The sequence below is a fragment of the Etheostoma cragini genome, chromosome 1, assembly GCF_013103735.1.
Source record: "Etheostoma cragini isolate CJK2018 chromosome 1, CSU_Ecrag_1.0, whole genome shotgun sequence".
In the NCBI taxonomy this organism is placed as follows: domain Eukaryota; kingdom Metazoa; phylum Chordata; class Actinopteri; order Perciformes; family Percidae; genus Etheostoma; species Etheostoma cragini.
Genome location: NC_048407.1, coordinates 9,439,963 through 9,467,797, shown reverse-complemented (window position 1 = coordinate 9,467,797; position 27,835 = coordinate 9,439,963). Strand labels below are relative to the sequence as shown.

At 39.4% G+C, this 27,835-nt stretch overlaps 2 protein-coding genes across 38 annotated transcripts in view; both read left to right on the top strand.

The window, feature by feature from the left end:
• Positions 1-2,782: 2,782 nt before the first annotated feature.
• On the top strand, positions 2,783-12,793 carry nr1h3 (nuclear receptor subfamily 1, group H, member 3). 3 transcript variants are annotated; one of them, XM_034872097.1, is made up of 11 exons: positions 2,783-2,980; positions 3,054-3,094; positions 4,320-4,402; positions 4,730-4,975; positions 7,208-7,474; positions 7,612-7,817; positions 8,300-8,479; positions 8,870-8,969; positions 9,421-9,534; positions 9,749-9,843; positions 10,961-12,793. In XM_034872097.1, the coding sequence occupies exons 3-11, from the start codon at positions 4,360-4,362 to the stop codon at positions 11,105-11,107; spliced, it is 1,398 nt and encodes a 465-aa protein (XP_034727988.1). In that variant the 5' UTR covers positions 2,783-2,980; positions 3,054-3,094; positions 4,320-4,359; the 3' UTR covers positions 11,108-12,793. The 3 variants fall into 3 exon arrangements, with proteins under 3 accessions (XP_034727988.1, XP_034727971.1, XP_034727980.1); XM_034872080.1 differs by lacking the exon at positions 3,054-3,094; XM_034872089.1 differs by lacking the exon at positions 3,054-3,094 and having other exon boundaries at positions 2,783-2,985.
• A 4,183-nt stretch (positions 12,794-16,976) lies between these two features.
• Positions 16,977-27,835, top strand: part of madd (MAP-kinase activating death domain) — a 57,920-nt gene continuing 47,061 nt past the window's right edge. For 16 of the 35 annotated variants that reach the window (XM_034871945.1, XM_034871996.1, XM_034871949.1 and 13 more), the window contains exons 1-3: positions 16,978-17,356; positions 23,932-24,151; positions 24,936-25,577. In XM_034871945.1, coding sequence (XP_034727836.1) covers positions 24,093-24,151; positions 24,936-25,577 — 701 coding nt within the window. In that variant the 5' untranslated portion in view covers positions 16,978-17,356; positions 23,932-24,092. Of the gene's footprint in view, positions 17,357-23,931; positions 24,152-24,935; positions 25,578-27,835 lie in introns of all 35 variants that reach the window. The other 19 variants (XM_034872014.1, XM_034871966.1, XM_034872023.1 and 16 more) reach the window with 4 other exon arrangements.

The window sequence follows — 27,835 nt, the reverse complement described above, 5'->3', positions numbered from 1 at the left end:
ACACATCTATAAATCTTATAAACGGCAGATGTTTAATACACGTTTATTATCTTTCAAATGCATCTCTTTTGGTATGTTGTTTCCCAAATTGCACCACTGCCAGCTGCCTGTAAGACCTCACACTGGGTAGCAAACCCCCTTTCGTGGTTGTGACTTCGAGCCTGATGAAATGTGTTTCCTGCTGCGCCAGCCCACCCAGCAGCCGAGCCGCTGAGGCGGAATCACATGATGATTACGCTGACTAGCGAGCTAACATGCTAAGTTCGGTTGTCAAAGCGGCTGTCAACAACCACAAACGGACGGAGTGGCATACCCCAACTAACAACTAGTTGAACACTCGTCAAGTCACTGGCAAGTCAACACATTTTGCGTTTTGACATGTGTGATGGCAATTTATGTCTTCTTCTTCTTTGTGGAAGCCGTGATGTGAAGCTAGCTAACGTTAAGTTGAACCTGTTAAAAAGGGAGTTGCTTTGGAGTGCGTTAGGCTAACTAACGCGATTGGCCTTGTTTGGATTGCCTATGAAGCTAATCTCACAAACATCCAGTTTCATCCAAACAGTGTTTGAAGGCTAGCGAGTTAACGTTAATAAATGGTAACATTACATTTAAATATGGTTAACCTAAGCTAATGTTTACACTCCGACATGTAAAGCTAGCTAGCTAGCTAGCTTGTTAACGTTAACTGACAATACAAACCAACATGGCTAGCTAATGTTAGCCAAAAGTCTGTGTTCAAACTGCAAGCAAGTATCAGCAGTATTGAAAAGAACCTTGTCAACTCTGTTGGTTTAAATTGCCAAATGCTCTTTTCAGTTTTATCATTACATGACAATTGACGGACACTGGCTTAACTAACGTTACCGTCGCTAGCTTAAGTTATCCCCTGATGTTAACGTTAACTACTAGCTAATTTAGCTTGACAGTTTGGTCTTACTTCGTGTCATTTGCTAGCTAGATATTAGTGGCTGCAGCGTGCTTATTTCTAAAACAGAGATATAACAGAAAGTCCCCTAAATATCCCTGTTCCACTTACACAGGTGGTTTCACTTATTTGTCAGATTAGTCTTTGTGGCTGTGTAATTTACAAATGTAGACATCTGTTACCTGTATGTCCTGCATCTTTATCATTTTTATTATTCTGGTGTTGACCTCACATAATTCCCAGGACAGCTCCACCCAGTGCTAACCTTAGCAGAGCTCTCTTTCCAGAAGAAGTGAAAATATCTGGGTGTGCCTGCAATATGGAGTAAGAACACTTCCATCAGTGTGGGAATTCTAATTCGCTTTGGAGCCTGTGACTCTTGAAAGCACTGACTCTTTGCTTTCACTCCAAGTTGTTGCTGAGTGTCCATTTTTGCTTCACTGGAGAGGGTTACATCCGTTTGCCCTCTGAGACTTTAAAAAAAAGTACATTTCCCAGTCAGTCATGCTGACTGTATTTGTACACTTAAGCACAGCTTTCTCACACTCGCCCTGTAACACACCAAAATGGTTGCTGACGGTGACCAATTTATACATTGCTGCCATTTTTGCTGGCTTTGTGAACATCCTCAGCACAGTTGCTAATAAAACTGCAACGGTACACTGTTTAGTCTATAACGGCAGATATTTGTAAAAATAAATATATCAGAATTATTTATTTTGTCCAACCAGAAGTCCAAAACAGTCATGGAAGACTAAGAACACCAGACAATTTGTCTCATTTTAGGAGCTGGAACCAGTACATTTTTTTTTTAATTATTTCTTTCTTGAAGATGACTACATGAGTCATTTTTTATCTAAATTGTTGGTGATTGAGTAATTGTGTCAGCACTAGTTTCATCTCACCTCCCTTTTATTTATATTTGCTGTATAATATGCAGTCTAATTTACAGCATGATAGTTTCATGACATTACAAATCATACATTATCATGGAGCAAACTGAGGTTTGATTAGTTGACGTGTGATACAAGAACTGGTCCTGTCTCTAAGATGCTAAGGTATGCTGTATCAGTGATGGCTAATAGTGTGAGGTTGATAAAAGGTATGTATATATATATATATATATATATATATATGAAGAAAGAAGCTCCTTTATTGATTTTTGTTGGTGTATTCATTTCATTTCCAGCACTCTATGAAAACATGTTCATGGTCAAAGGTGACTGGCTGATAAGATGCAGGGGACATTGGACTTGTGCAGAGAGCTCTGTGTGGGGATGACATATGACACAAAGTTACAGGCGAAGTAGAAATGTTTTACAACCAGAGAATGTGAATTTACCCAATAAAACTTGACATCATTTAGGTACCAGATCTATTGTTCATAAAACAGATTTCAGATCTTGTTTTAACAGAAAGCTAAGAAGCTTAGACTTATAATCCACTATGTTGACATTATTGATTTGTGGTTTCTCAATACGTTAATATTAGACATGTTCCAAGTCTAGCAAGTGGTAATATTGTTTTTTGTGAATTTTCTCTTTATACGGAGTGTGACATTTTTTGTGGAAAAAGGTTTTGAGTGGTAACCTTTACAGATTCTGAGGCAGAGGGCCACGATACTGGTTATACAATACTGGAACAGACTGGGTCACCCCTAGGTGTCTGTGTGCAATGAGGCTGTTTTAGTAAAACGTGCTGCTTAAATACTCCAAAAGGGAAAAAGTCCGGGAGCCGCAGCCCTGTGGGGATTTAAGAGCAAGGCAAATGACCAATAGTAACCTCTTGTGTTCCCTCTTTCTCCCTCCCTCTCTCACACTCTCTGTCTTCTATCCTGTCTCCCATTGGCCATTGTAGAAAAGGACTCGTCTTCTTTCCTACTCACTGTCTCCAAGATATCAAATCATTAAACTCCCACCCAATAATCCATTGGGACTTTGGCATTCTCAAGTCTCATCACGCCAGCCAATATCAACGCACGAATATCGACAGAATGGGGTTGTGGACTCACATGGCCCGGATGGATAGACGATAAATAAGACATCAACTTCAGAGGTAAGGTGAGTCCACCACCATGCTGGTCACAGCAGCACTGTTGCAAATTAATTTAGTTTTTGTTTTTATTTAGGCATCAACTGATGTTATCTGTAGCAAAAATGCTTTGTAATGGTCAAGTGGTTTTTAGTAGAAAAATATAAGCCATTATTTAAAAAAAATGTAATAAGGCAAAACTTGTTTGCCTTATTTGAGTGTAATATAAGCCAACATTACATGATCACAGTCATATAAAAGAAAAAGAGAGCCCAAAGCCCAAGGCATATTTACTCAGCCAAATGTTACCTTCATTATTACCTCTTGTGGGAAAGCTTTTATCTTGAACCGCTGCAACAATGACCTTCTTACCAGTCTACTATGGGATTTAGAAGCTTATCAGTGGGTCTTTGAAAATAACTGTTGTCACCGCTATCATGGCTTTTTACATGTATTGTGGGTTTTCCTTTTTGTACTCTCGTAAACATAACTTGACGAGTAATGGGACTTGCGACAATCAGATTTAATCACAAATGTTCCGTCATTTTCCTTTCATCTGTTTAGTGTTGAGCTTGACCTAACTACATACTCTTTGTTGCTGTCTCAAACACCATATTTGGGTATTTGAAACTTCATTGAGAGATATTTAAATATATTTGAATAAATGCATATGTGATAACTTTTAAAACAACAACCACCATGAAGCAATTGAATACTGTTTTGGACTTTGATGTCCATGGCAACGGTCAAAGCTTTAAATCATTTGGGTCAGAGTCTTTGAGTTATCTCACTGGTGACTTTTTGTTCCAATACTTTTATTTTAATGCCTATATTTTATCACAGCGCCTGAGATTAAGTTTTAGAAATTGCTACCATAATTGCTTGAACAGTCATTAATTAGTTATTTTAATTTTTCAAAATACCGTGCAGAAAGCTGATATTTTTAAACAGCCGACTCCTTCTCACAGGCTGGTTAACAATAGCCAAAATCCTGTATGTGTGTGTCTGTGTGTGTGTCTGCTGAATCAGTTTCCTGAAGTGCACCCATATGTGGCACATGACAAACTTTCATTTCTCCTTTTCCACCCAGTTGGTTTTCCAGTACACACATTTGAGGCAGGATCTTGGTTGATTCTGAAACCTTTCATATTTAGATCTTTCTAAGAACAGTGTGTGAACATAATGATTTCCCTGTCATTGATGTAAAATAACCACATCCCTCGTTTTAACGTGTACATGTATACATGTCCGCAGGCTTAAATCCCTTTCCTTTATTCACACTTTATTACGTATGTCTGTTTTTTTGGTTAAACTTGTAAAATGGCCACCATCGTTGAGCATGATTGTTATTTTAATTGCACAGGTACAAGTTGATTTCGTAATGACAAGCTGCTGTGCAGAAGATGTCCACGTTGTCTGTGACTGATATCCCAGATGTTGGTCATGGTAAGAGGAACCACTGTATTCGTCTTATTAATGTATGAGATCAATGGATCAATGTATGGATGTCTGCTGAATCCGTTTTCTGAAATGCATCCACAAGTTGCATGAACGCTTTGATTTCTATAGCCTCAAACAAAAGAGCGTTTTCAGCATAAAGTAAGTTTTATAAGCTTCACACAAGTAGTATTTATACAATAAGTATTGCATTAAATTGAATGTGTGTTTCTGTTGTGTACCAGCTTTTGGCTGATGAACGTCCCCATTTATTGTGGACATCTAGGATAAAGACAAGCTGAAACAAGGTCTTGAATGTGTTTCTGTCTCTATTAGATGAGAGTAAGGTGTTTGACGGGGCCTCTGAGCTGCAGCTGGACTGCTTGGTTGAGGAGAGCAGTGGAAGCACCACAATGAAGCATGGCGGCCTGCTGTCGCTGGCTGACCTCTCCCGGCCAGATGACTTCCCCACCCCCCCTCATAATGGCCCTTTACTGACTGACATGAGTAGCCCTCAGCACGTCGAGCCAGGGGACATTAAGCTGGACCCATCTGCAGGTGACACACTTGCCGCCGGCATAGGTGAGAGGAAAGTACTTACCTAACAGCCGCAGTACCCAATTGAAATGTTTCTTTCCAGAACTGACATTACATTGTACTTTCAGGCAATCTAGGGCTTTATTTGGTGGGAGAGTTTAGACTATTTGGAAAAGAATATCTCCGCTGAGGTACTAATTAAACTGTCATGGAGTAAGCTGTATTCCTAATCATTCAACTAGGGGTTAAAGTGGGCCCAAAACGATCCAGAACTACTCCAGCTCCTTAGATTAATAAGGTTATTAATCTAATTGGCAGTTTCATTCCGCAGCGGCACTCCTTCACGAGTCAGTGAATGAGGAAATGTTGTGTCTGTGCTTGGTTCACATGTCTACAATACCAGGAAGAAGTGGGACTCACCAGACTCCTCCCGATACGATATCATCACAATACTACTAATACTACAATACTACTGTATCGATTTTTTTTCCCCCACCCACCCCTGATAACAGGACAGTGGACTGTCTGTTATTTATATTGCTAAAGTCAGTTGAGATGAAGTTTGTTTTTCATCAGAAAATTATGAGATATATCACTGTGAAATTAGTTTGACTAAAATCACAAAATTATTGTTTTTTTAGCAAAATATACTTCACATCTGATCAAGATGGAGCTCTAATATAATGCTAGATGGTTGAATAAATAAAGATAATGATAATCATATTTCGATTGTGATGTTTTGTGACTAATATCTGGATCTGCATCGTAACCAGTAACATATCTTTGTCAGGAAAATGTAGTACAATGTTTTTTTAGAAGTAGTGTTACACAGTAAGTCAGTAGTACACAGATTTGTTGCTTTGCGGGCCTCCTGAAACATAGTTCAGGTTACAATAGTTCTCAAGAAATCTGCAAGCAATAGGCCAAACAATCGGCCCCAGTAAAACCTAAATAGCACCAATCCTATTTAGTGGGAGTGTCTTGTTTCATATCTATTAACAATAATGCAGAGTATTTTGCATTGGATTGTAGTGCTCACAATGTGCCTACAATATATACACAATATATACACACTATGATTAGAAACAATATAGACAGGTTGAGACAATTGTGCAATGAAGAGTGCAAAGTATGCAGGAGTAAATTATAATTATAATAGTTATTATGTTAATTTTGAAGCATAGTGTAAAGGATGGTAGATATTATGGAATGCATTACCATCCTGAAAATAAGCGTATTAAAATATTGATGGTGATAGTGAGCTACAGCTACATTTGCATTTCTAGTAGTGGCAAAAACAACAAAAAACGAGAGGGTGGAGCCATCCATTGGTGCTTCAACGGAATACCCCGGGCTTCTTTTATCAGTTTCTCCCTGTCGATTCCCAAATTAGTTATGTCGTTTAGAGGAGTTGTGTCCCCTCTAATCAGCAGAGAAAACACTATCGAGACAGTATTTCACCAGGGGGAAAGGCTGATGGTAAACATTGGGCTTCTTAGAGACAAGGAGGCTACAGCCCATAGATACTGACCAAAAACATACACTACATAACACTATTCTGCATGATATATCCAATTACACAGGGGTGGGACGATTAGTATTTTCCCATCCGAGTTACATAACTTTACAAGGGAAAAATGTGACAAAGGGCAGTTTGTTTGTTGATCTTATTTAAGCACATTTTAAGATTTGCGTCATACAGATGTTGCTGTTCCTCAAACAAATTGATGACTAGATCCTCTCTTTCCTTTGTCCAAAACACATTTGGACCAGCTTACAGTTTTAAACTGACTTGACCAGCTGACTTTGCTATGAGCTGATTGGCTGTTTAAACAAGTTTACAAGATGAGTCTTGAGACGAGTCAGTTCACACCACTGGAACTGTTTCCTGCTATTTTTGTCCCATCGCAAATCTTTGCTCTAAACTGGACTTTAATCTCAGACACGTCTTGCCCATATTTTGACCATTTTTATAAACAGCAGTTGTGCTCATCAACCTCTAGCTGAATAGCACAATAACATTTCATGTACAAATATGGAGATATATTATCTACTTAAATGTTTTGTATACAGGACTGGATGTAACTGTTTAGACAGGATGCCTCAAAGTACTCAAAAAATGTACTAAGTAAATAAAAGGAAGAAATGCAGGCATTGTGTAGCCTCCAGCACATGTTGAATAACCCTCAGTATACAAGTGGCTGCATCAAAGAATTTGGACTAAAATTAAAAGTTCTTAACATGGTTTATCACCCCTTTTTGTGTTTATGTGTATAGATGGTCATCCAGTGAAGAGAAAGAAGGGTCCTGCGCCAAAAATGCTGGGCAACGAGGTGTGCAGTGTATGTGGTGACAAGGCCTCTGGTTTCCATTACAATGTGTTGAGCTGTGAGGGCTGCAAGGGGTTCTTTCGACGCAGCGTCATCAAAAGTGCCCAGTACAACTGCAAGAACAACGGCCGCTGTGAAATGGACATGTACATGCGCCGCAAGTGCCAGCAGTGCCGCCTGCGCAAGTGTCGGGAGGCGGGCATGCTGGAGCAGTGTAAGTGTCTGTCTAAGGAAACTTAGATTCCACTGCATTTTGGAAGGTGGTTTTGCAGGGTGACAAAATCATGAGAATAACACGGAACTCCCCATTAACTCTGAGATTGAGCCCAGTTTGTCCTCTTTAAACTGTAGGTGTGCTTTCTGAGGAACAAATCCGACTGAAGAAGATGAAAAAGCAGCACGAGGAGGAAACGGCCCGCACATCCACGGTGGTCACCCCCACTCCTCCGCAGGAAACGGCCGCACTGGATCCACAGCAGCAGGACATGATTGAGAAGCTGGTGTCCATGCAGAAGCAATGCAACAAAAGGTCTTTCCTCGACCGACCAAAAGTGACGGTAAGTTAGCATCTCTGAGGATAGAGTCTGTCATGTAATGTTATCCACATAGAAACCAGTGGTTTTACTACACCCACGTATGGCTATATTTAGTAGACCTGCTTAGACATAGCCATATAAATAAACATTACCTTCAGTTGTGTGGTTTGCGCTAGTAACGATTAATTAGGACAATAAAATTGTCTTCACCTTAATAAGAACGGGGCTTCACTTTGGGTAGGTGTTCAGTTTGAGTGGCCAATATTCGGCTAGGACATGGTAGCTTCAGGAGCAAATGGAGCCACTATAGAAACAAGCTGTTGTTGCTGTGTATCTGCTGGTGTTTGTTGGTAGGTTGAGTCATGGAGAATATTTCCAATATAGAAAATGAAGTAAAATATATATTTTCATTAATTTTTAACTAAATATGGCAAAATCAGTTGTTCCTGATCTCTACTCCATGCCAACCAGTAAGCGAGTGTCTTGGTGTGTGCATCCAACAGCCGTGGCCACAGAGTCAGGACATGCAGAACCGAGAAGTACGTCAGCAGCGGTTTGCCCACTTCACCGAGCTCGCGATCATGTCCGTCCAGGAGATTGTGGATTTTGCTAAACAGCTTCCTGGTTTCTTGGAGCTTACGAGGGAGGACCAGATTGCTCTATTGAAGACGTCAACCATTGAGGTTTGTCATGTGTTTATCATGCTGCATGTTTCTTTTGGGTGTAGCTTACAGTTTAAGATGTGTGTTTTTCTATGAAGGTATTGTAACTGCACCACATTGATTTCAAACATGCTCATAAATATGTTACAAATGGACCAAATGCAAGAGCTTGTCCAATGGGCTCATTTCAAAATTTGGTAGTACGGTCTTAATTCGCACTTTTGGATATATGCAAAATAATTTAGTAAAGAATGTATTCATTTGATATCAATGTTAAACATTCTACTGCTGTAAAGGTAGTTGCTGCCTGCATTGTTTTGACAACTTATTTGATTATATCCACGTATCGGGTCGCTTTAGTTTGGCTGGATACTAGTGTTAACCTCACCAAGATGTGTTTGTCTTCCTCAGATTATGCTGCTAGAGACATCTCGGCGGTACAACCCTGCTATCGATAGCATTACGTTTCTGAAGGACTTCAGCTATAATAAGGAGGATTTCGCCAAAGCAGGTTCATTTACTCATATCTGCCTGTCAGATGTTTATGGAATATATGAATATTAGATATTACTTAAGCCGATAGCCTGTATTCGATCTGTCTCGCATGCTGTTTGAAGAAAAAAAAAAAGTGTGAAAAGTTTTTCATACTTCCTCTATCCCAAAAGAGGTTTTTTTCCTACCCTATTATGCCTAAACTGTCTAACACCTAGACAGTTACAAACAGAAAGGAAATACACAATATGTAACTCAAATACTTGGTACATTTTTGACAATATTTATTATGTCATATATATATATATATATATATATATATATATATATATATATATATATATATATATATATATATATATATATATATATACATATATATATATAAAAAATAGAAACATTTATTGCTCTTACTTCTTTCCTTCTATAAGGTGACTTTTCTTTTTCTCTTCCCCCTTTCACCTCCACAGGGCTCCAGTTTGAGTTCATTAACCCAATCTTCGAGTTTTCAAAAGGAATGAATGACCTACACCTGGACGAAGCAGAATATGCCCTGCTCATTGCCATCAACATCTTTTCCGCAGGTTAGAATTGATAAACTACACATGCAGTACATCTTTAAAGTGAAAGTGTATTTAGAGCTAAGGATGCCCGTGTCAGTTCTTTAAGGGAAAAATTGTCTGTTTACAGTTGCATTTTAAGAAAGCATGAATCATCTTTTTAACAAAAAAAAATCTGATCTTTAATAAAAGTCAATAAAACGTGTCTTGTTTGTTTTGTTTGGTAAACTGTGTTCAGATCGGCCAAACGTGCAGGATCACGAGCTGGTGGAGAGGCTGCAGCAACCCTACGTGGACGCGTTGCGCTCTTACATCATGATAAAGAGATCAAATGTAAGTGTCTGGGGTCTAAGCAACCTCTTCTCTTGTGACCAACCGTATGTCAGCAAAACGTGCTTGTCGTCATCACAACCGGCCCTGGCTCAGGGCTGAGGTTACATTTTTTTGTTCAGACTGGAAGGGGGCTTGAATTGTTGCAAGAGCAGTTGTATGGAGGGTTTTTACGGGTGCTTGAAAGCCTTGAATTTTGATGTTGTTTTCAAGGTTTGAAACATGCTAGAATTTTGGATACACTGCTTGAAAATGCTTGAATTTGTATTTGATTTTTACAACCTGTTCAATCAAAATATTATGATAAATCACGTCAAGAACAGTGTCTGTAGCTTTCCGCGGAGCGTGTGAGGGCGCGCTGTCCCAGACCGTGGAAAAGTTGGTTTTAAATTGGAAGGACAAACTCCATAATACATTTTTTAAGTGTGTCTTAAAAACGTGCAATATAAAACCAACTTAACCACGATCTGCCACAACGAGTCTGCTGCGGTGTGGCGGCCCTGCATCCCAACAAAGACTGGAATGACTGAGCAGCCGCCCCCCCCCCCCCCCACTAGTTAAATTTGTAATGAGTGTAATGTATGCTAGAGGCGAGTTAGCATCAACAGCGCGTCTGTTACGTTAGCCAAAAGTCAAATCGCTCCCTCGTGATTTGTAAGAGCATTCTGCCCTTTGATTAGTTTTGATTTTAGTAAAGACAAGAACAGAATAATACAAAACATTACAAACTGGCATGTCTGAATTCATAACGTTGAAAGGGTTGCTGTTTTGGTGGCGTTACGTTACAACACACTACGCAGTGCGTGCTTAGACCGATGATTTGTATTCAAATTCTGAGTAGTGCACAGGAGGAAGAGGAAGGAGGAAATGAAGAAGGCAGTAATCTGGGGACCAGGCGGGTAGGGCAGGAGAAGACCACATGTCTTTTAATGTGACAAACACAAAATAATAATTTTGATTATTAAAATTGACCTTGAAAGTGCTTAAATTTGACCTTGGACAAGGTGTACAAATCCTGTGTTTGCTACATAAGAAAGGCCATGAGAAGAAACTCTTTTTTTTTACTCTAATGCTGTAATACTAATTGTAAGTTTTTAATTAGTTTTAATGGTTTCCTCAGGATCATTTGATGTTTCCCCGTATGCTGATGAAGTTGGTGAGCCTTCGTACACTAAGCAGCGTCCACTCGGAGCAGGTTTTTGCCCTTCGCCTCCAGGACAAGAAGCTTCCCCCGCTGCTCTCTGAAATCTGGGATGTCAATGAGTGACTGCAAACCCTCTGACGCCTGAGAGAGACACCCAGCAGGACCACTGACTCCGTTCTGCCCATCTGGTCAGGGACTTTTTCTCTTGTGGGAGGAGAGCATAGTTCCCCAATGCTCTGAAACAGACTGCTAAATGGTTTTGTGTTCATAAGGAGAAACATCAACTTCAGCATCAATGTCTTTGAGCCTTTTCTTCTTACTTTTGTGTAGATGCTGACATGATCGGGGCGATATTAAACACCAGCATCCGGCTCTTTAACCAGTCTTCTTAGATTTAATATTTGTTAAAAGTTATGTAAATTTCTAGTGCAGTTCCCTACTCATCCTCTAAATGATTATAATCTGAGCTGGTCTTGGCTGCGACTGCTTAAAACAACAGGATTGCAGCTGCGTATTCAGTTGGAATAGTGATCATTGCAGTCGTGCAATAGGCGGAACTAGATACAGAGTTAAGCATGAGCAGATGCACATCTGCTGTTCACTTTATTGATGTTAGGGTAAAAGGGTAGGCCTCTGGTTGGTGTTGTGTGTTGTGATATGGCAACAAATAGTGTGTTCCTTTTTGGAGTAAGTGCAGAAATCAAAAGGTTTGTGTAGTCGCTCAGGTAAAGTTACGGAAGTAGACCTCTGGGAATTGGGAGGCTTTTTTAATTTCTATTAGATTACTTTAGTTTTCTTCCAAGTGCATAAGGGACCCTTTTGGTCATTTATAGATTCATCCACAAATGGTTTTCAATTTTCATGTAATTTGTATATTTATTTTCACAAGAAGTGAAGTGAGTGCATAGAGTGTACAATCACATTCTAACGCACAAGTAGGTAAAACTCTGCAGACTGTGCCTTCATTTACAGGAAACAGTCTTTTTACACAGAGCACTGGTACCTTGAAATGGGCGATACTAATGTGTCTTCAAATTCCATGCAAAGGTTAAGTCTAAAAAAGAAAGTATGTCAAGCTAGCATCTCTGTAACCCTACTTACAAAATGAGTAAAAATCCATCTTGTGTTCTGAATCAAAACAGAAAAACAATTGTCACTATTAACATCTTAATTGTCATGCTTGTGAGATGAACTATTCTTTGTTTCGTTACACAGCAGTTTGGTTATTTTCAGATTTAGATTTTTTGTTTTTTCACTATCACTTAAAGTTGTGAGAAATGTAAAAGTAACATACATATAGAGAGTTTGACTTTTTATTTTTGATAATACTGTATGATTGACACTGAGAAAAACATGTATAGCTGAATATCAGGTGGAAAACTATCTTGCTCTACCATGGTCTGAGGATCTTCCTTGAACTCAACACCAACAGCTTTAACTGGTCAGATTCTGGAAAGCCTCGTTATTAAAAAAAATATATACCAAAATCTCTATTGACAGGGAGCAGAGAACAACAGGAATTGAGTAGAAACATAAACATTTTATAACGAAGATTAATGTTTATACTCGTGCTGTTTTTCCATGCATTCTCCTGTGCAGTGTAAACTTGAAATGGATGATAAAGAAATGTCAGTGCAAAAATATAATTGTGAAGTTTATTTTCTCTTCATGCTCCTGTTGCTTTAAGAGGGCTGAAAACCGGACAACATGATGGCACTGCAGCCTGTTTTTGAAGTGACATTATTTTCATTAGGTGTCTGTGTAGCCATGACCAGACATCACCGTTAGACTTCCATAACCATAGATGTTTGTAAGAAAAAAGAAGACAATTACAATAACCAGTAGGCAAAAGCACTTGTTGATGACGCTTATGTTTTTTGATCATTTGAATTCCAATGTTAGACTTGGGTTGGCTTTTATTTTCATCCACCAACATGTCTGTATATATAAATGATGTTTTTGTTTAAAGACCAGTTGTGGCTCTCCCAGATGGTCAAACCAGTTTGTTTTGTTTTTTAACTAGGGCTTTAATACAGTGGACCTTTTGACTTGACTTAACAGATGAAAATACTACAGTACTTGCTATGCAACTCTAACTGCTTTGATTGTGTTTCCCATTCAGTTAATCTATGATATATATATATATATATATATATATACACATATATATAAAGAACATTTTTGATTTAAAGATTGAATTGCTAATTGGAACAGTAGACCATAACTGAATGCCTCTGCCTGGTGGCTGAGCACATCTGACCCAGCTGGGTAAACGCTGGTTGCCTCTGATAGTAAATGGTCAAAATGTATTGAGCTCCACCAATATTTGGTTCTTTCAGCGTTATACAAGTAGCTTTCCCATCTTTAGCTACATTTTTACATTGCTAATTGAAAAGTTGTCTAAATTAAATGTCAAGGTTGATATCAGTAAACCAAATTGCCCTCTTGGATTAAAAGGACTCCCTAAGGCACACGTTTCCATTTAGCAAGAACAAATAAAGACAGAAGTCCGTGGTGACCTGGCATTTTCTGACCATGTATTGTATCAAGCCGTTTGCCTTCCCTCTGAATATTTGATTTACATTTTATCGATGCTCTAAGAATGTTTTTATCGATTTTCTTACATCCGTCTTAACTTTTATTAATGCATTTCATGGCTGTCTTTTTGACAGTCCCATCTATATCAGTAGAAGCCGATTAATGTAAGTGTGCAGCATTTTAAAAACATACCAGTGATTTTTTTTTTTCTTGTTTCTTTTGTGTCTCTTTGCAAAGAAATGTGAAGTTTGCTTTTGGTTTTTGGTTTGCTCCTTGCATGGTATTACGAGCCAAACACTAACCATTAAGTTTAAAAGTAGCCTCTTTGATATTGCGGTGAATTTTCCACCATGCCCCGATCAAATCCCAGGTCTACTGAAACTGACGTTATTTTGTCTCTGTGTCCTCTACTCTGATCAAATGAGCATCCGTCTTTGGTTCTTAAATCCTTGTCTCTTACGGTACATGTTATGTTTATCATGTAGGTATCAAGGTCATTGTACTGTATATACTGTAATTGTCATCTCTGATCTAATTTAATTCCTCTCTTCAAAGGAAGCACTGTAAACATTATTGATGTATAGAAATGCAAACCTATTTTAATACTTGTAACTCCAGAAGAGCTTTTGTTTGTATGTACAGTATGAATTAAAGCTATGCTGTAGTGCTGATATGTTTGGAATCACAATCACTTATTTACTGCTTCCCTTTTAGATGTGTTGATGGTCAAATCAGACTGATTTAAATAGATTAGGGCTTGTTGTGGTACACATACTTTGATTTATTTGGTATTTAAATGGTACACCATCCCGTTTATTTGCTCGAAAGTGAAACATCTATTACTGACTTGTGACTTTCATGACCAATGATTGAAGAGCAGAGTTGCTTTGACTAACTTGACAAAGAGAGCTTGCTGTAAGATCTGTTTTTTTCCCACTAAAACCTCACGGTACATACAGTTGTGTTCAAAATGATAGCAGTCCAACATCACTAACCTCATAAATCCTATTTTTTGGTAGAAGTGATATTTCTAGATGGCAAATAATTTACTAGTAAGTGTTGTAGAGTCATAGAAAACAAACGGATCCAACAGTCTGCTCATTCTTTGTAATTGAATCTAGAATGGAAAGAGGCATCTTCAAAATGATAGCAGTGTTCAATTAGTGAGGTGATTGATTCTGTGAAGAAACAGGTGTCAATTATGGCCCATATTTAAGGAAGCAAGGAAGCATTTGTTGTGCATGTGGGTTATGGTACATTTCACAGTGAAATACTCGGCTCGTTCCAGACATTACTCTGAGGAACAGCGGACTTTGATCAAAAAGTTAAGTGAAGAGGGGAAAACATAAATAACAGCAGAAAAGTATAGGCTGCTCAGCCAAAATGATTTCAAATGCCTTGTAATGGCATCCAAAGCCTGAAGGACATGGGAAATAAAAAAGGTCAAGTACCATTGGAATGGATGGGAGAATAGCCCAAATGTCAAAGGCTCAACCAATGATCAGCTCCAGGAAAATCAAAAAAGACTTAAAGTTACCTGTGAGTACTGTTAGGATCAGAAGAAGGCTGTGTGAAGCAAAGCTATCAGCTAGAAGCCCCCCGCAAAGTCCCATTGCTGGAAAAGTGACATGTACTGAATAGGTTGAAATCTGCCAAAGGACACGTTGACTGGCCAAAGGTGCAACATTCTGTGGACTAATGAGAGCATAATTGTTCTTTTTGGGGTCCAGGGGCCACAGACAGTTTGTCCGATGACCCCCATGCACTGAATTCAAGCCACAGTACACTGTGAAGACAGTAAAGCATGGTGGTGCCAACATTATGTTATGGGGATGTTTCTCATACTGTGGTGTTGGGCCTATTTATTACATACCGGGGATCATGGATCAGTTTCAATACATTGAAATACTTGCAGAGGCCATGTTGCCTTATGCTAAAGAGTAAATGCCTTTGAAATGGGTCTTTCAACAAGACAATGACCCAAAACACACCAGTAAGGAGCAAGGTCTTGGCTCCAGATGAACCAGATTAATGTTATGGAGTGGCCAGCCCAATCCCCGGACCTCAATCCCATAGAAAATGTTTGGGGTGACATAAAAAATGCAGTTTCAGCGGCAAAACCCAGTAATGTAGAGAAATTATGGAATGTGATTAAATGGTCCTGGCTGGAAGACCTGTTCACAGGTAAGTTGGTCAACTCCATGCAACACAGATGGGAAGCGGTTCTCAGAAATTATGGTTATGCAACTAAATATTAGTGCAGGGATTCAAAGTAAAACAAACCTTTGATTAAAATGTAAATGTTTGAGTTTGTAAAGAAAAATGCAAATACTGTTATTATTTTTGTTATAATATTTTTATTATTATAAGACAAACTTGATCAATTTTTGTCATGTTTTGATTGGGAATTGAATGCGCAGGGTTTTCAATGCATTGATATTATGTAACTAAAATCTATTCTAAGGATTTTGAGCATAATTCACTTTTTTAAACACACTATTATTCTGAACACAACTGTATCTTCATCTAATCCGGGAGTGCTCTCCTGTTGGTCAGTTCTGATACAATATTGCATCCAAAATATCTGCCGTGATGAATGATAATGTACCTGTTACTGTCAGTGTATGATGCTGAATGATCTGTCAGCCATCCAGTTCTCTAGAACTCAAAAACTTTCAGTGGCCAAGAGAATGATTGCAAGCAATCCATTAGAAGCCACCTCATGACTTGTCTATTTGTCCTTGGACCCTTTCTGTTGGCGCACATTTGTTCCTTTCTTTGGTCAATAATTAAAGCAAGGCACCGGTGTAAATGCGTGTCTTTGTACTATCAATTGCCAATGAATAACTTGTTGATCAAGAATTTAAACTTCACTTTGGATATGACAATCCATTTATTTGAAATAAACAAAACTAATCAAACAAAATAACTGCTCTTATTTTAATCTTTCCGCGTTATCATACACTTAACCATGCCACGGTCAAAACTGTGACCTTGCTGTGCACAGCTGAACACATTAGATCCTGTGGGTCTTCTATATCCAGACTGATAAAATGGTGATGGTGATATTATATGTATACATATATATTAAGGGGCAGATATAAATATGCTGGATGCTGGATTTAAACAGTAGGCTATAGCCTGCATGTCTCAAGTCACCCTTCTTAACGCTAATAGTGTTAGCTAAAGGTAGGCTAGTATTGATATTTAATCTAGCCAGAGCTTGTTTCCCTTGAAGTAATATTCATTGTTATAAATAGTACGATTGTATTTTTACAATAACTGAACAGTTTGTGGGGTGTTGGGGTGGCTATCAGATCAGTCTTTGTGGGCCCCCAAAAGGTTTTAGTCGGCCCTGTCAGGCGATAACATCGTAAAATATTACAAACTGTTCCGACTGGTCGTTGAGTGAACTAACGCTAGCTACAACAACCATCTCAGCTACCCGAGGGAGAGCGCGTTAAGTGTTTTCGCCAGGGTTATGTGTCGCTTCCGTTAGGTCTTAGTATGCGGAACTCCCTGCAGACTGATGATGATGAAGAGGATGTTGTGAAGGCAGGTTGTAACTGACTGAGCCACCCGTCCATCGAGCTGAGAGGTGGACACACATTTCGCATCATCTATTTATGCTGCGAATCAGTCACACGGAACTGTACCCCTTTGCAGACGTCGTTTCCAATGATATAACATTACCGTAATCTGCAAGAAGGAAGGTTGAATTCGTACACCGCTGCCTCTCCCCCTCTGTGACCGTGGATGACACCCACCACCCAGGCCGTCATCAGCAGCTAGTCTCGCAGCGAACGTTAGCGGCTAACCGGCTAATGTAAGCAGGTAACATTAATGATGTTCTTCACGTTACTAAACGTCTGTGATAGTTAAGCTAGCTAAATACATCCGAACTGTTTTCTGTTGTTGCCAGTGTTGTTATACGTTTGACAGGCTTTTATTTATTAGATAAACGTCTCAAGCTACTGTTAGCAACTTGACAGCTAGCTAGCTAGCTACCTAGCTAATCCATCCGTGACGTAGGACACCATAAAACTAGCTGAGTGGAGGTGGGAATGTACATCCTCAGGGGTGAACATGGAGGTAAGAGTGTGTGTCTTTGGGGTTGAATATGTTGGTAAGAGGACGCGTCTTTATGGGTTAACATGTTGGGTAACAGGTTAGGGGTTAACACTTAGGTGAGAGGATGGATGGCTGTAACGTCAGGAGATGATACTTTTTCATGGGGGAGCATGTAGGTGAGAGGATGCATCTTTATGGTTGAACATGGAGGTGAGAGGACGTTAGGGATTAACATCAACACGTTCTGACAGCTTGTCATGAATACAAAACAAATGACTTAGAACCTGAAGCTATTAGGAGGCTTTGGCATCGCCTTTTCAACTTTGATACTGTGAGTGCTGTCCTCTCAGCGTAGGTCTCTAATCTCCACAGTTGTCTTGTTGGATAGTAAAATGCCTTCTACAACTCTACCTAACGTTAGCTGTAACTGTATCTAACCGTATTGTATTGTTAACGTATCGCGGTTACAGCATCGTTCGGCAGTGGTATTATCTTACACAATGTCCAACCAGCTTCCCACACAAACAACACTGACGAAATAATGCAATTGATTTGATAGTAAATGGATTGAATCACCAGAAGGATGAGGTAATTATCAATGTCAGCAATGAGGAGGTATAGAATAGTAGTATAGAAAAATGAACCAATTTCACCTTGGTGCTAAATTTTTAAAAATGTATTCTGATATATCAAAAATATTAGATAAGAATGTATTGAAGTACTAAATACTGAATACTACTGAGCAGCCATATATCTTACAAATGAAAACTGTAGGATAAATATCAAATGTCAACACATACAATTATTTATCTACAGACACTGCCGGTGCTTTGGTTTTGTGAATGTTGGGACCAACAATAGTTCTTATATCTGTTTAGCTGTGTTACGACGTACGATTGGTTCAATAAGAAAAGATTGCAATCTAAAAGTGAGACAACAACGGTCAATGCTTTTCTTAATTCTTCTTAGTTCTTCCACACTTCATCCTTTTGAATTACAACTACTCCAACAGTCTTCTCCATTGCTGCTTCCTGCTGTTCACAGTGACTGGCAAGAAACGCCATCCATGATGGAGGCCTGTGAATCATATCTATCTCCTCTGTGCTTACATAAGCAGTGAGTGCAGTCTGCAGACAACTCTGACCAAATTCATCTGTTGTGTTAACCTACATCATTATCTGGCCTTTGAGGATTACATTGTGTTGTGATGATTCTTTCTTTTTCTTTTTTTAGAGAGAGAGAGAGACAGAAACAAAGGCTCAGTACCAAGCTTGTTTATTAAATACAGTAAAATATGGCAGTGGCGTAGTCACCCTCATCTAAAAATAATGTGTGGTCCTGTATCTTTGTGCTGGATGGCACCAGCTCTACTGCTTTGTGAAATAGCCCTTTGGCGTGGCACCAGGATGCATTTATGTTGCCAGACCTGCATGTTGATTCATTGTCCTGATGGTTTTGCAAATATAAAGAGGGTTGAGCTCCGTGTTCTGCATTGGCTGTTGGAATATATAATGTGGTTGGAATTATTTGCTCTCTATATTTAGCCATTGCTGTGAAGAAGGTTCAAGTTTTCACCACTCTGCGGCATACTCAGAGCTGTGCCACGTCGATGGAAATAGCCAGAATAGTGTAAAAAAGCTACCTTTAGAAATGGAGTCTTTCAACATGAGGGTATATGTATTCTTACCTGTCTCAGAGTATAAACTTATTTATGTTCAGTGACAGTTGTACTTCTTGTCCATTGAGCTGCACAGACAGTCGTGCTTGCAGTGAATTTGAATAATTTTACTAAACGTGATGAGTGCTGACTCAACAAGACATGGTTCAGCCCACTACGGAGTGCCACTTGAACGGTGTCTTCTTAGGGCACCGCACATCTCAAATATTGCACAGTGTTTAGTCAACCTACTCATTCATTATGTTAACCCTGTAAATCATGGACAACCTTATTCTTTTCCCAACCATGATAATTACAAGTGTTCCATAATGTGGCTAAACTATGTTTTATTCTGTGTTGAATATAATGGCAACAGCATTCTCTATTTTGGCTCGATTCCATAATTAAGTACAATTCTTGACCTTGTACCATCATGCTCCATTAAGATGAGTATAGTTCAGGCCTGTATTATGTCCTTCTGTGAATGGCTCCTCTACTAACAAGTAGAGCTATTAGACATAATTAGACACATAATGCATCTGAAGCCCTGTGTGATAAATTCACCCCTAATGTCCACTGGACACAGCTGCCATGGCTGCTGGGGTTAATAACACCCTGCGATAGGATGTGTGACATAGGCGACATGCAGTCCATTTGTCTGGCCTGTTGTCTTTGAGTAGTGGATCTGTAAACTCACATGAAATGTCCACATTTGCTTACAGTTGCCATTCATTTATATTTAGTCATGCACTTCACCATGTGTTAATCGCATTAGGTTGTGATGTTCTGGTATTAATGTCTAGGCTATACAGCTAAACAATTTTTTTTCCAACAGTATAGATAGAGATGCATTCTCTTTATTTATGCAGATATCAATTAGAACATAAAGCCAAACAAGTGGTTGTTCATAAGCATTCCATTTTGGAACGACAGGCTTTCTATTTAGGTGGTAAATTAGCTCTGAAGCATTTGAGAGAGAAACATATTTGCAAGTCAGTAACGCATGTAATGCCCCATGAACAAACATGGACAATTAACAACAACACACAATTGGTCAGGCTGTGTTAACAAACAGGTGTACTGCCTCTGAAATCCAGTATCCAGTGCACTTTGACACCTTGGTGAAAATGTGATACTGCTGCTGGATGACGACGCAACCCCTGTTTGTATACAAAATGTGTGGAAATTCCAATCTTATTAGTTATGTATTACCCTTGTTTCTATGTTTTATGTCATATTTATGACATATAAACCAAGTTTTTTTTAATGGGCCTTTTGAATTTAATGAAATCTCAAATAAATACATGCAATTACGCTTGAAGTTCAGAGTTTTCTTTGTTTACCTAAAATATTAGGAGTTTATGTTAATATTATTTTTTCTCAGCCTGGATCTGGCTTGCAAGTAATCAAGGTCTGCTCATTTTAAACTTGGGACATTTTCTATTAGATAATAGTCTAGTCCTTTCTCCCCTAGGTGACTCTTTTAATAGGAATCCATTGTACAGTATGAACCACTGGCTAAATGATACATCCATTAGCTTATCAGTGCAGAGATAACAGCCTTTGAGGGATAGTGGAATACTGCTCTAGGTATAGTGTTTATGTTTCAGGGTGGAGTTTCTGAATGAGGCATTTGTTGGTGTTAGCTTAAAGGCTGTTGACCGTGGTATGACATGCTCTGGCAGAAGTAGATCCTGTCACTGTACATTTTCTTTTTCATCAGACTACAGTTGTAAATGTGGGCTTGACTTGTCAGATATTTTTTTAACAACCTTTTTCTATTGTCCCTGTTTCACTGTGTTGAAAAGTAATGGATGTAAGTATAATAACTTATATGCGTTTGGTTTTCAGCAGTCTAAAGCATTAGCAGTTAGCATTCAGGCTTCTTTGCAGAGCTGCCATTTTATAACAACATATAGCCATCATGCTGGGAGAAATCTGTTGTGGGAGAGACAGAGATACCAAGTTCTTTTGACAAGTCTCAATAAGCCAGACTTTTACCGCAGACACAAGTTTGAAATGAAAATGCCCATTGTTAAGGTCGGCGTGACACGCACGTCTCACCTGCGGCTCCAGCCGTGCCAAAAACGCGTGCATGTTAGAAATAGAACCAACGCCTATTTTTCACACATCACTTGAGTGTGTTGTAAGCATTTGCTGGCAAAATAGAATAGGAAAAGATGTTTTTTTACACAAATATACACTACCGGTCAAATGTTTGGGGTCACTTACAAATTTCCATTTCACTCCATTATAGACAGGATACCAGCTGATCTGGGTGGGTGGCTGATCTTTAATGCAATATCTACATTTCCCATTATCAGCAATCATCCAATGTTCCAAATTCACATTTGGTTTACTAATCTGATATTATTCAAAAAAACTAACTAAGAAAACATTAAACAACCCTTTTGCAATTATGTAAGCACATAATGTAATCTGGAAACTGCTGCCCTGGTTAAAAAAAACAAGGCAACTGATCTCAGCTGGTATCCTGTCTATAATGGAGTCCAATGGAAATTTGTGAGTGACCCCAAACTTTTTTTTTTTTTTTTTAAAGATGATTTTTTTGGGCATTTTAGGCCTTTATTTGATAGGACAGTTGAGGATATGAAGGGGGAGAGAGAGGGGGAGTGACATGCAGCAAAGGGCCACAGGCCGGATTCGAACCCAGGCCGGCTGCGTCGAGGAGTAAACCTCTATACATGGGCACCCGCTCTACCCACTGAGCTATCTGTGTGCCCGACCCCAAACTTTTGACCTGTAGTGTATATTAATAAATGACTTGTTGATGTCTGGATCAGTTTGAGGCTTCTTCCTAAAAGGAGTTTTTCCTCACCACTGTCACACTGTTGCTTGTTCTGGAGGGAACTACTAAAACTGTTGGATCTTTTTAAATGATGGAGTGGTCAAGACTTAGTAGAAATAACTCTTGTTATGTATTGATACTATAAATAAAGTGCGAGACAACCACCAATCAACTCAAAAAAAGTCATATAACCATTCCAGTGACTCCAAAGCTGTTCATCATCTTACAACATCTACTATCCAAAACCATTAAGGTTAAAATGAAACTAGTATAGCATAGTTCCCCTTTTAAACATTACAGTATGGTGTGGCATCTATGAGATGATGCAAGCCTGGAGCTGAGAGTGGCTCCAGGCATTGGGGAATAGGAATGTGGAGAGGTGCTGGTTGAGTTTGCTACAGTTACCAGTCAGTCGCAGGGTCGTAGTACGAGCTCTGAAGGGTTCTCATTCCACCAAGGTCCCTCAGCAGCTTACTATGGCCTCTACTGAAAATCTTTCTCCTTTGATTAAAAACAAGCAGCTGGCATGATGGTCATAACAAATCAATACTAAAACACTACAAGAATTTACCATGCATTTTTGAGTCCTCTCTTTTGAAATGGATGCTTTTATCCCCTTCTATTATTTGAGGTAAAACGTAGGAAACCTCGTTGTACACTGGAGATGCTGATGGAGATTTTGTGCTCCAACAGAAATGATCACTCTGTAAAAACATCACCACGACACCATTGTTAACATCTTTTATTTCTTGCAAAGAAAACTTACATTGTGATATTGCAGGGGAAAGTTCTAGCAGAGGTACAGTTAGAGCTGGGCAATATATCAATTTTATATCAATATCCAGATATGAGACTAGATATCTTCCTTGATTTTCCTTGCTCGTAATATTGTAACATAGTGGTGTCTTTTCCTGGTTGAAAGGCTGCAAGTGATGCCATTTTCTGAACTTACCAGACCGTTCTAGCTGTTCTATTATTTGCTTTTACCCACTTATTCATTATAACCACATTACTGATGATTATTTATCAAAAATGTCATTGTGTAAATATTTTGTGAAAGCACCAAAAATCCACACTACAATTTCTTTATGGTATTGATATGGAGGTATTTAATCAAAAATATTGTGATATTTGATTTTCTCCATGTCGCCCAGCCCTAGACGGTACAATGATGTTTCATAGAAAGAAATCATCTTACAACATCTACTATCCAAACTATCTATATCATGTTCAAGGGCTTCTTATCTCGGAGTCAGATTTTCACAGTTGAACAAAAACCAGAATGCAATTCAATTACGTTCAGCATCTTTGCCAATCCGTCATTGTAGTTTGTGAAATAAAATAGCTTTCCTGATGACTTCTTTGTGTTTTGAACAACCAGGGACAGCACTAAATGGTTTTCTGTCTGCTCTTATGTTTTTCTCAACCGCTAAAAAAATCGTATCTTTTAAATCTGAAGAATGAAGATGCCATGCCAGTCTCAATGCACCTGTATGTGAACCACCTTCTGTCATATAGGGTTGAAAGGCTTCTTGTAAAAAGTGGTAATACTTACTGAAGTAGTATGGGAAAGGGGAGACTGCTGAAAACGTGGGGAGAGTAATGGTGAAAACAACGACTTCTTTATAGTCCTTGACATAAAAAAGAAATGGGTCATAGACTATAAATCATGATGCCATATTAAGCACAATTTTGTAACTCTGAAAAATCACGTGGCTGGCCGGTGTCATGCAGTGTGGTGCACCAGATTTCTTCATACTGCATTCACATTGTTTCTCTCACAGGTTTACACTTGTACAGTGTTTATTAAATTGTGGCCGTATAAAGAAACCTAACAGGACCCCCCCCCCCCATGTTTTTCTTGTGTTACAGGTCGGATTCTGTCATTTTCTTTTAACCATCACAATGATAATCAAGGAGCTGTGTTTCAACTTTACGCCTCATCTTTCCCAGCTGTGATGGAAAGGCAACACTGACTCTAAAGAGAACATAAGTCCTGGATGCCGTGACACACGGGACGTGGCCAATCCAAGATGGAGAAAAAGAAAATGTGCCCCCGTCTTCTTGACTACTTGGTGGTAGTCGGAGCAAGGTAAGAACTTAATCCCACTTTAAGGAGTAGTTTTGGTTTAAAGGAATATCTTATTCAGTTTAGTCATAAGGGAGGCGTTGAATATTAGCGTATAATAAGCAGACAAACTGGACTTCCTGCTAGTTAAATCAGATTCCGCCTCTGCCCTGCAGAAACTCAATGACACTTTGGCCCCATTGCCTCTCACGCTGTACGCTAATGGCTTGCTGGGACTTGACGTTTTTTTGAAAACCCCAGTCTCGCCGTGTGTTTGTTTCCAGAGTTAACTTCATTTAACACTTTTCAAGTTTGTTTTAGAGTTTGCAGCAGTCCCTCCCAAATGATATTTGAAGTGCGTTAGCCACAGGGGAAAAAGATGACTTACATGAACACAAAACTGTCCTGTCTGCCACTGTTTTCAGAGTTAGCCGCTGAATATCTCTACTGGAACATTTAGTGAGTTGTTGTGGGATGGGTGTTACTTGTATTTGGATAGTAACAGCTAAATATAGTTTCAAATTTGCTTCTGTAACTCTGGACTACTGTCACGTCTTTGTTAGCCATGGTGTTCTGCTATCAAGTGATTTGATTCTTCTCTTGTGGAAATTCTTCTGTCATCACATAGTGACCATTTAAATTAAATTAAAAGCTGTTTTTATTTAAGGGCAATGAATTTGCAGATACATCAGATATAAGTCATAAAATGCACAGAAAACAGAGTTTTTAAACCACCTAGAACTACCGATGGACATAGCACTACAACTGCTTTAAAGACCAAACAACTGTTTTCCCATCTCCCTTCCAGGCAACCAAGTAGTGACAGTGTGGCCCAGACCCCTCAGCTCCTCCGCCGCTACCCACTGGAGGACCACCACGACTTCCCGCTCCCACCAGACGTGGTGTTTTTCTGCCAACCAGAGGGCTGCCTAAGTATACGCCAGCGTAGGGTTAGCCTCCGCGACGACTCCTCGTTTGTGTTCACGCTGACCGACAAGGACTCCGGAATCACCCGCTACGGAATCTGCGTCAACTTCTACCGTTCCTTTCAGCGGGGACATCATCGTGCTCGCGGGGACAAGAGCGGCCACACAGAGACAGCAGCGCAGGCGGCGGAGACCACCAGTGATGGGTCCGACGGCAGCAGTGAAGGCCCAGCCTCCACGCTATCGCCACCTAACAATGCTGAGTCAGCACCTCCGCCTGCCTCTGCAGACGAGGGCGGACAACCAGGTGCCGAGCTGAACGCCAGCAAGTCCCCGCAGCAGAGACGAAGCGCTGCTAAGATGGCAGCCAGGAACCGCAACAGCACGCTGACCTCGCTGTGCATACTGAGCCACTACCCCTTCTTCTCCACCTTTAGGGAATGCTTGTATATTCTCAAGAGACTGGTGGACTGCTGCAGTCAGAGGCTAACTCAACGAGCTGGACTTCCTCGCACCACCCAGAGGTGAGGCTTAAGATAGCGTCTTCAGATGTTGATACATGCATACATCATTTTTTGTTTGTTTATATGTGTACCATATCATCCTGGTGCACATTTAAAGTACACATTTACCATCTTAGATACCCCGCGTGGGGCTTTTTTGGTTGAATGGTGGATCTATCAAAGTTCTTTTGGCCATTGTCAAAACAAACTTTTTACACTAGAAATACTTAAATCTGGTTGATTGCAATGAAAATACTGACTACGTTCATGCTTGCCAGATTACTTATTGCTTTGACACTCAACTTTGACCTCTCTCATAATCTCATAATCCGGCAGATTGCCATGAAAACATTCATTTTACAAAGTGCATAAAATCATTGACTTTAATGAAATCAAGGTATTCACTTTCACGCCAGAGATTTTTAGTCCTTGACTTGGTCGTTTTTGTATTTCCAACTGTAAATAACTTTACAGCCTCTAGGGTTTGGGGGGCAGTAAGTCTTGTTCAAAGCAAATGGCCCCTAAATCTATACATGCAATTCTTTGAAATTAATTTATTGGAACTGCTTAAAATCGCAACAAAATTAGGTGAATGCAGCTCATGCTTTATCATCTGTAAACTGTTGCATAGCATCGTTCCATTCATGCTGACATGGTGTTGCATTCAAATTATTGACCACACAAACCCAGAATTAACGCAGTTGCTTAAAATCCCTTTTTGCTTCAGTTTAACATTTTTAAGGCTAGAGAAGTTTACAATAAATAGCAGATTTGTTGTTTTACAGTGTTCCTGCTGGGAACTTTTTTTTTTGCAATACCTACCGCTTTCTTTCTTGACCATCTGTTTCTCTCACTGTCCAATTGTTATGTGTATGTTTGCGTAGCAGAATTAAAACAAGAAGTTTTGTCTGTGGCTCCATGCAGCTTTGCAGGCCATCTGCAGCTTGTTTGTTGTGTCATGTTTTCACAGTACGCTGTAATCACACTCCACCTCGATGATAAATAACGGCAACCAAAATATCCCCAGTGCATTTTGTATCACAGCAAATATTTCACCAAGTGCTTTAGGTTTAAGTTAATGCATGAAGACATGTTTTAGGGATAATACGTGCTATGTAATTGTGTATTTGTATTTTAATTTAGTTCAGTTGGACAGGCCAAATGGTTTTTAACACTTGAGCCGCTTTTTAGTTATGCCCCCTTTTAAATTTATAAAAAAGGGTACAAGGTAAAACCCTAAACCAGAAAATAAAAATGGACAAAGTGTGGAGGAGCTGCATGGTACACCCTCGTATACATAACAGTCAGAAGAAATGGCATTCAGCAAAGTACCTATTAGACTCCAAGCAAAGTGTTGATCATATTGTAGTATTATATTTTCACAATTAACCACCAGGGATGGTTGACTGGCTTAGGCCCAGTATGAATGGAGGATATTTGGTCAGCCAAGGTGTATTTATGATTTCTCCACAGTCTTCCATTCCTAGCCTAGCTGTAGAACCTGCACAGCTTTCCCCCGTATGACTCACTACAAGGCTTGGTAGGAATGTCAGTAAATCATATATCTTGGCCTTTTGTGTCTGGTAACATTCTGCAGCGGAACCACATATCATCAATCAATCAGATGCATTTGTTACATAAAAATGGTACGAGGTACCACAGATGAGAATAGATCTTTAGTTTCCTTGACAGTCTTGAAGCCAGTCCAGCCTAAGGCTGCGCAGACCTGAGAATCTTTTTTTCTCCCGACATGGTTGGTTGAAAAGTGGTGTGGCAATGACAGAGGAGGAGGAGAGCCATTGCATAATGGCTGCGAGCGCTTTGTGTTATGGCGGCCCTGACAGATTGAGGTCTCTGGCTAACTTCGGTTAGCAGCTGCAGTTGGTGGGAGGGCTTCAAAAGACTAATGATTTATCTCCCTCCTTGTTACACACACACTGAGTATACACTCTAGAGAAGGTTTAATGACACCTTGTGTGAGTAGAGTGAAGGGGTTTGCACATCAATATTTCGCCAATTGCTTAAGAGCCTAACATATTTTGCATATTGTCGGTTCAACATTTATGATAACAATGACAATAAGAGCCACTGTGTGTACCGATTTAGTCTTTAGATTTTTCAAACAAAAATACCAGATATTTACTGATTTTAGCTTCTCAAATTTGACTCTCTATTTTATGTAATTATAAATGTATCTTTCTATATATATATATATATATGTGTGTGTGTGTGTGTGTGTGTGTGTGTGTGTGTGTGTGTGTGTATATATATATAGTTAT

Coding starts and splice junctions, on each gene's coding strand:
- nr1h3 (XM_034872080.1), top strand. CDS start 4,360: ATGTCCACGTTGTCTGTGACTGATATCCCAGATGTTGGTCATG. Junction 8,480..8,869: donor TGAAGACGTCAACCATTGAG/GTTTGTCATGTG, acceptor TGTCTTCCTCAG/ATTATGCTGCTAGAGACATC. Junction 9,844..10,960: donor TCATGATAAAGAGATCAAAT/GTAAGTGTCTGG, acceptor TGGTTTCCTCAG/GATCATTTGATGTTTCCCCG.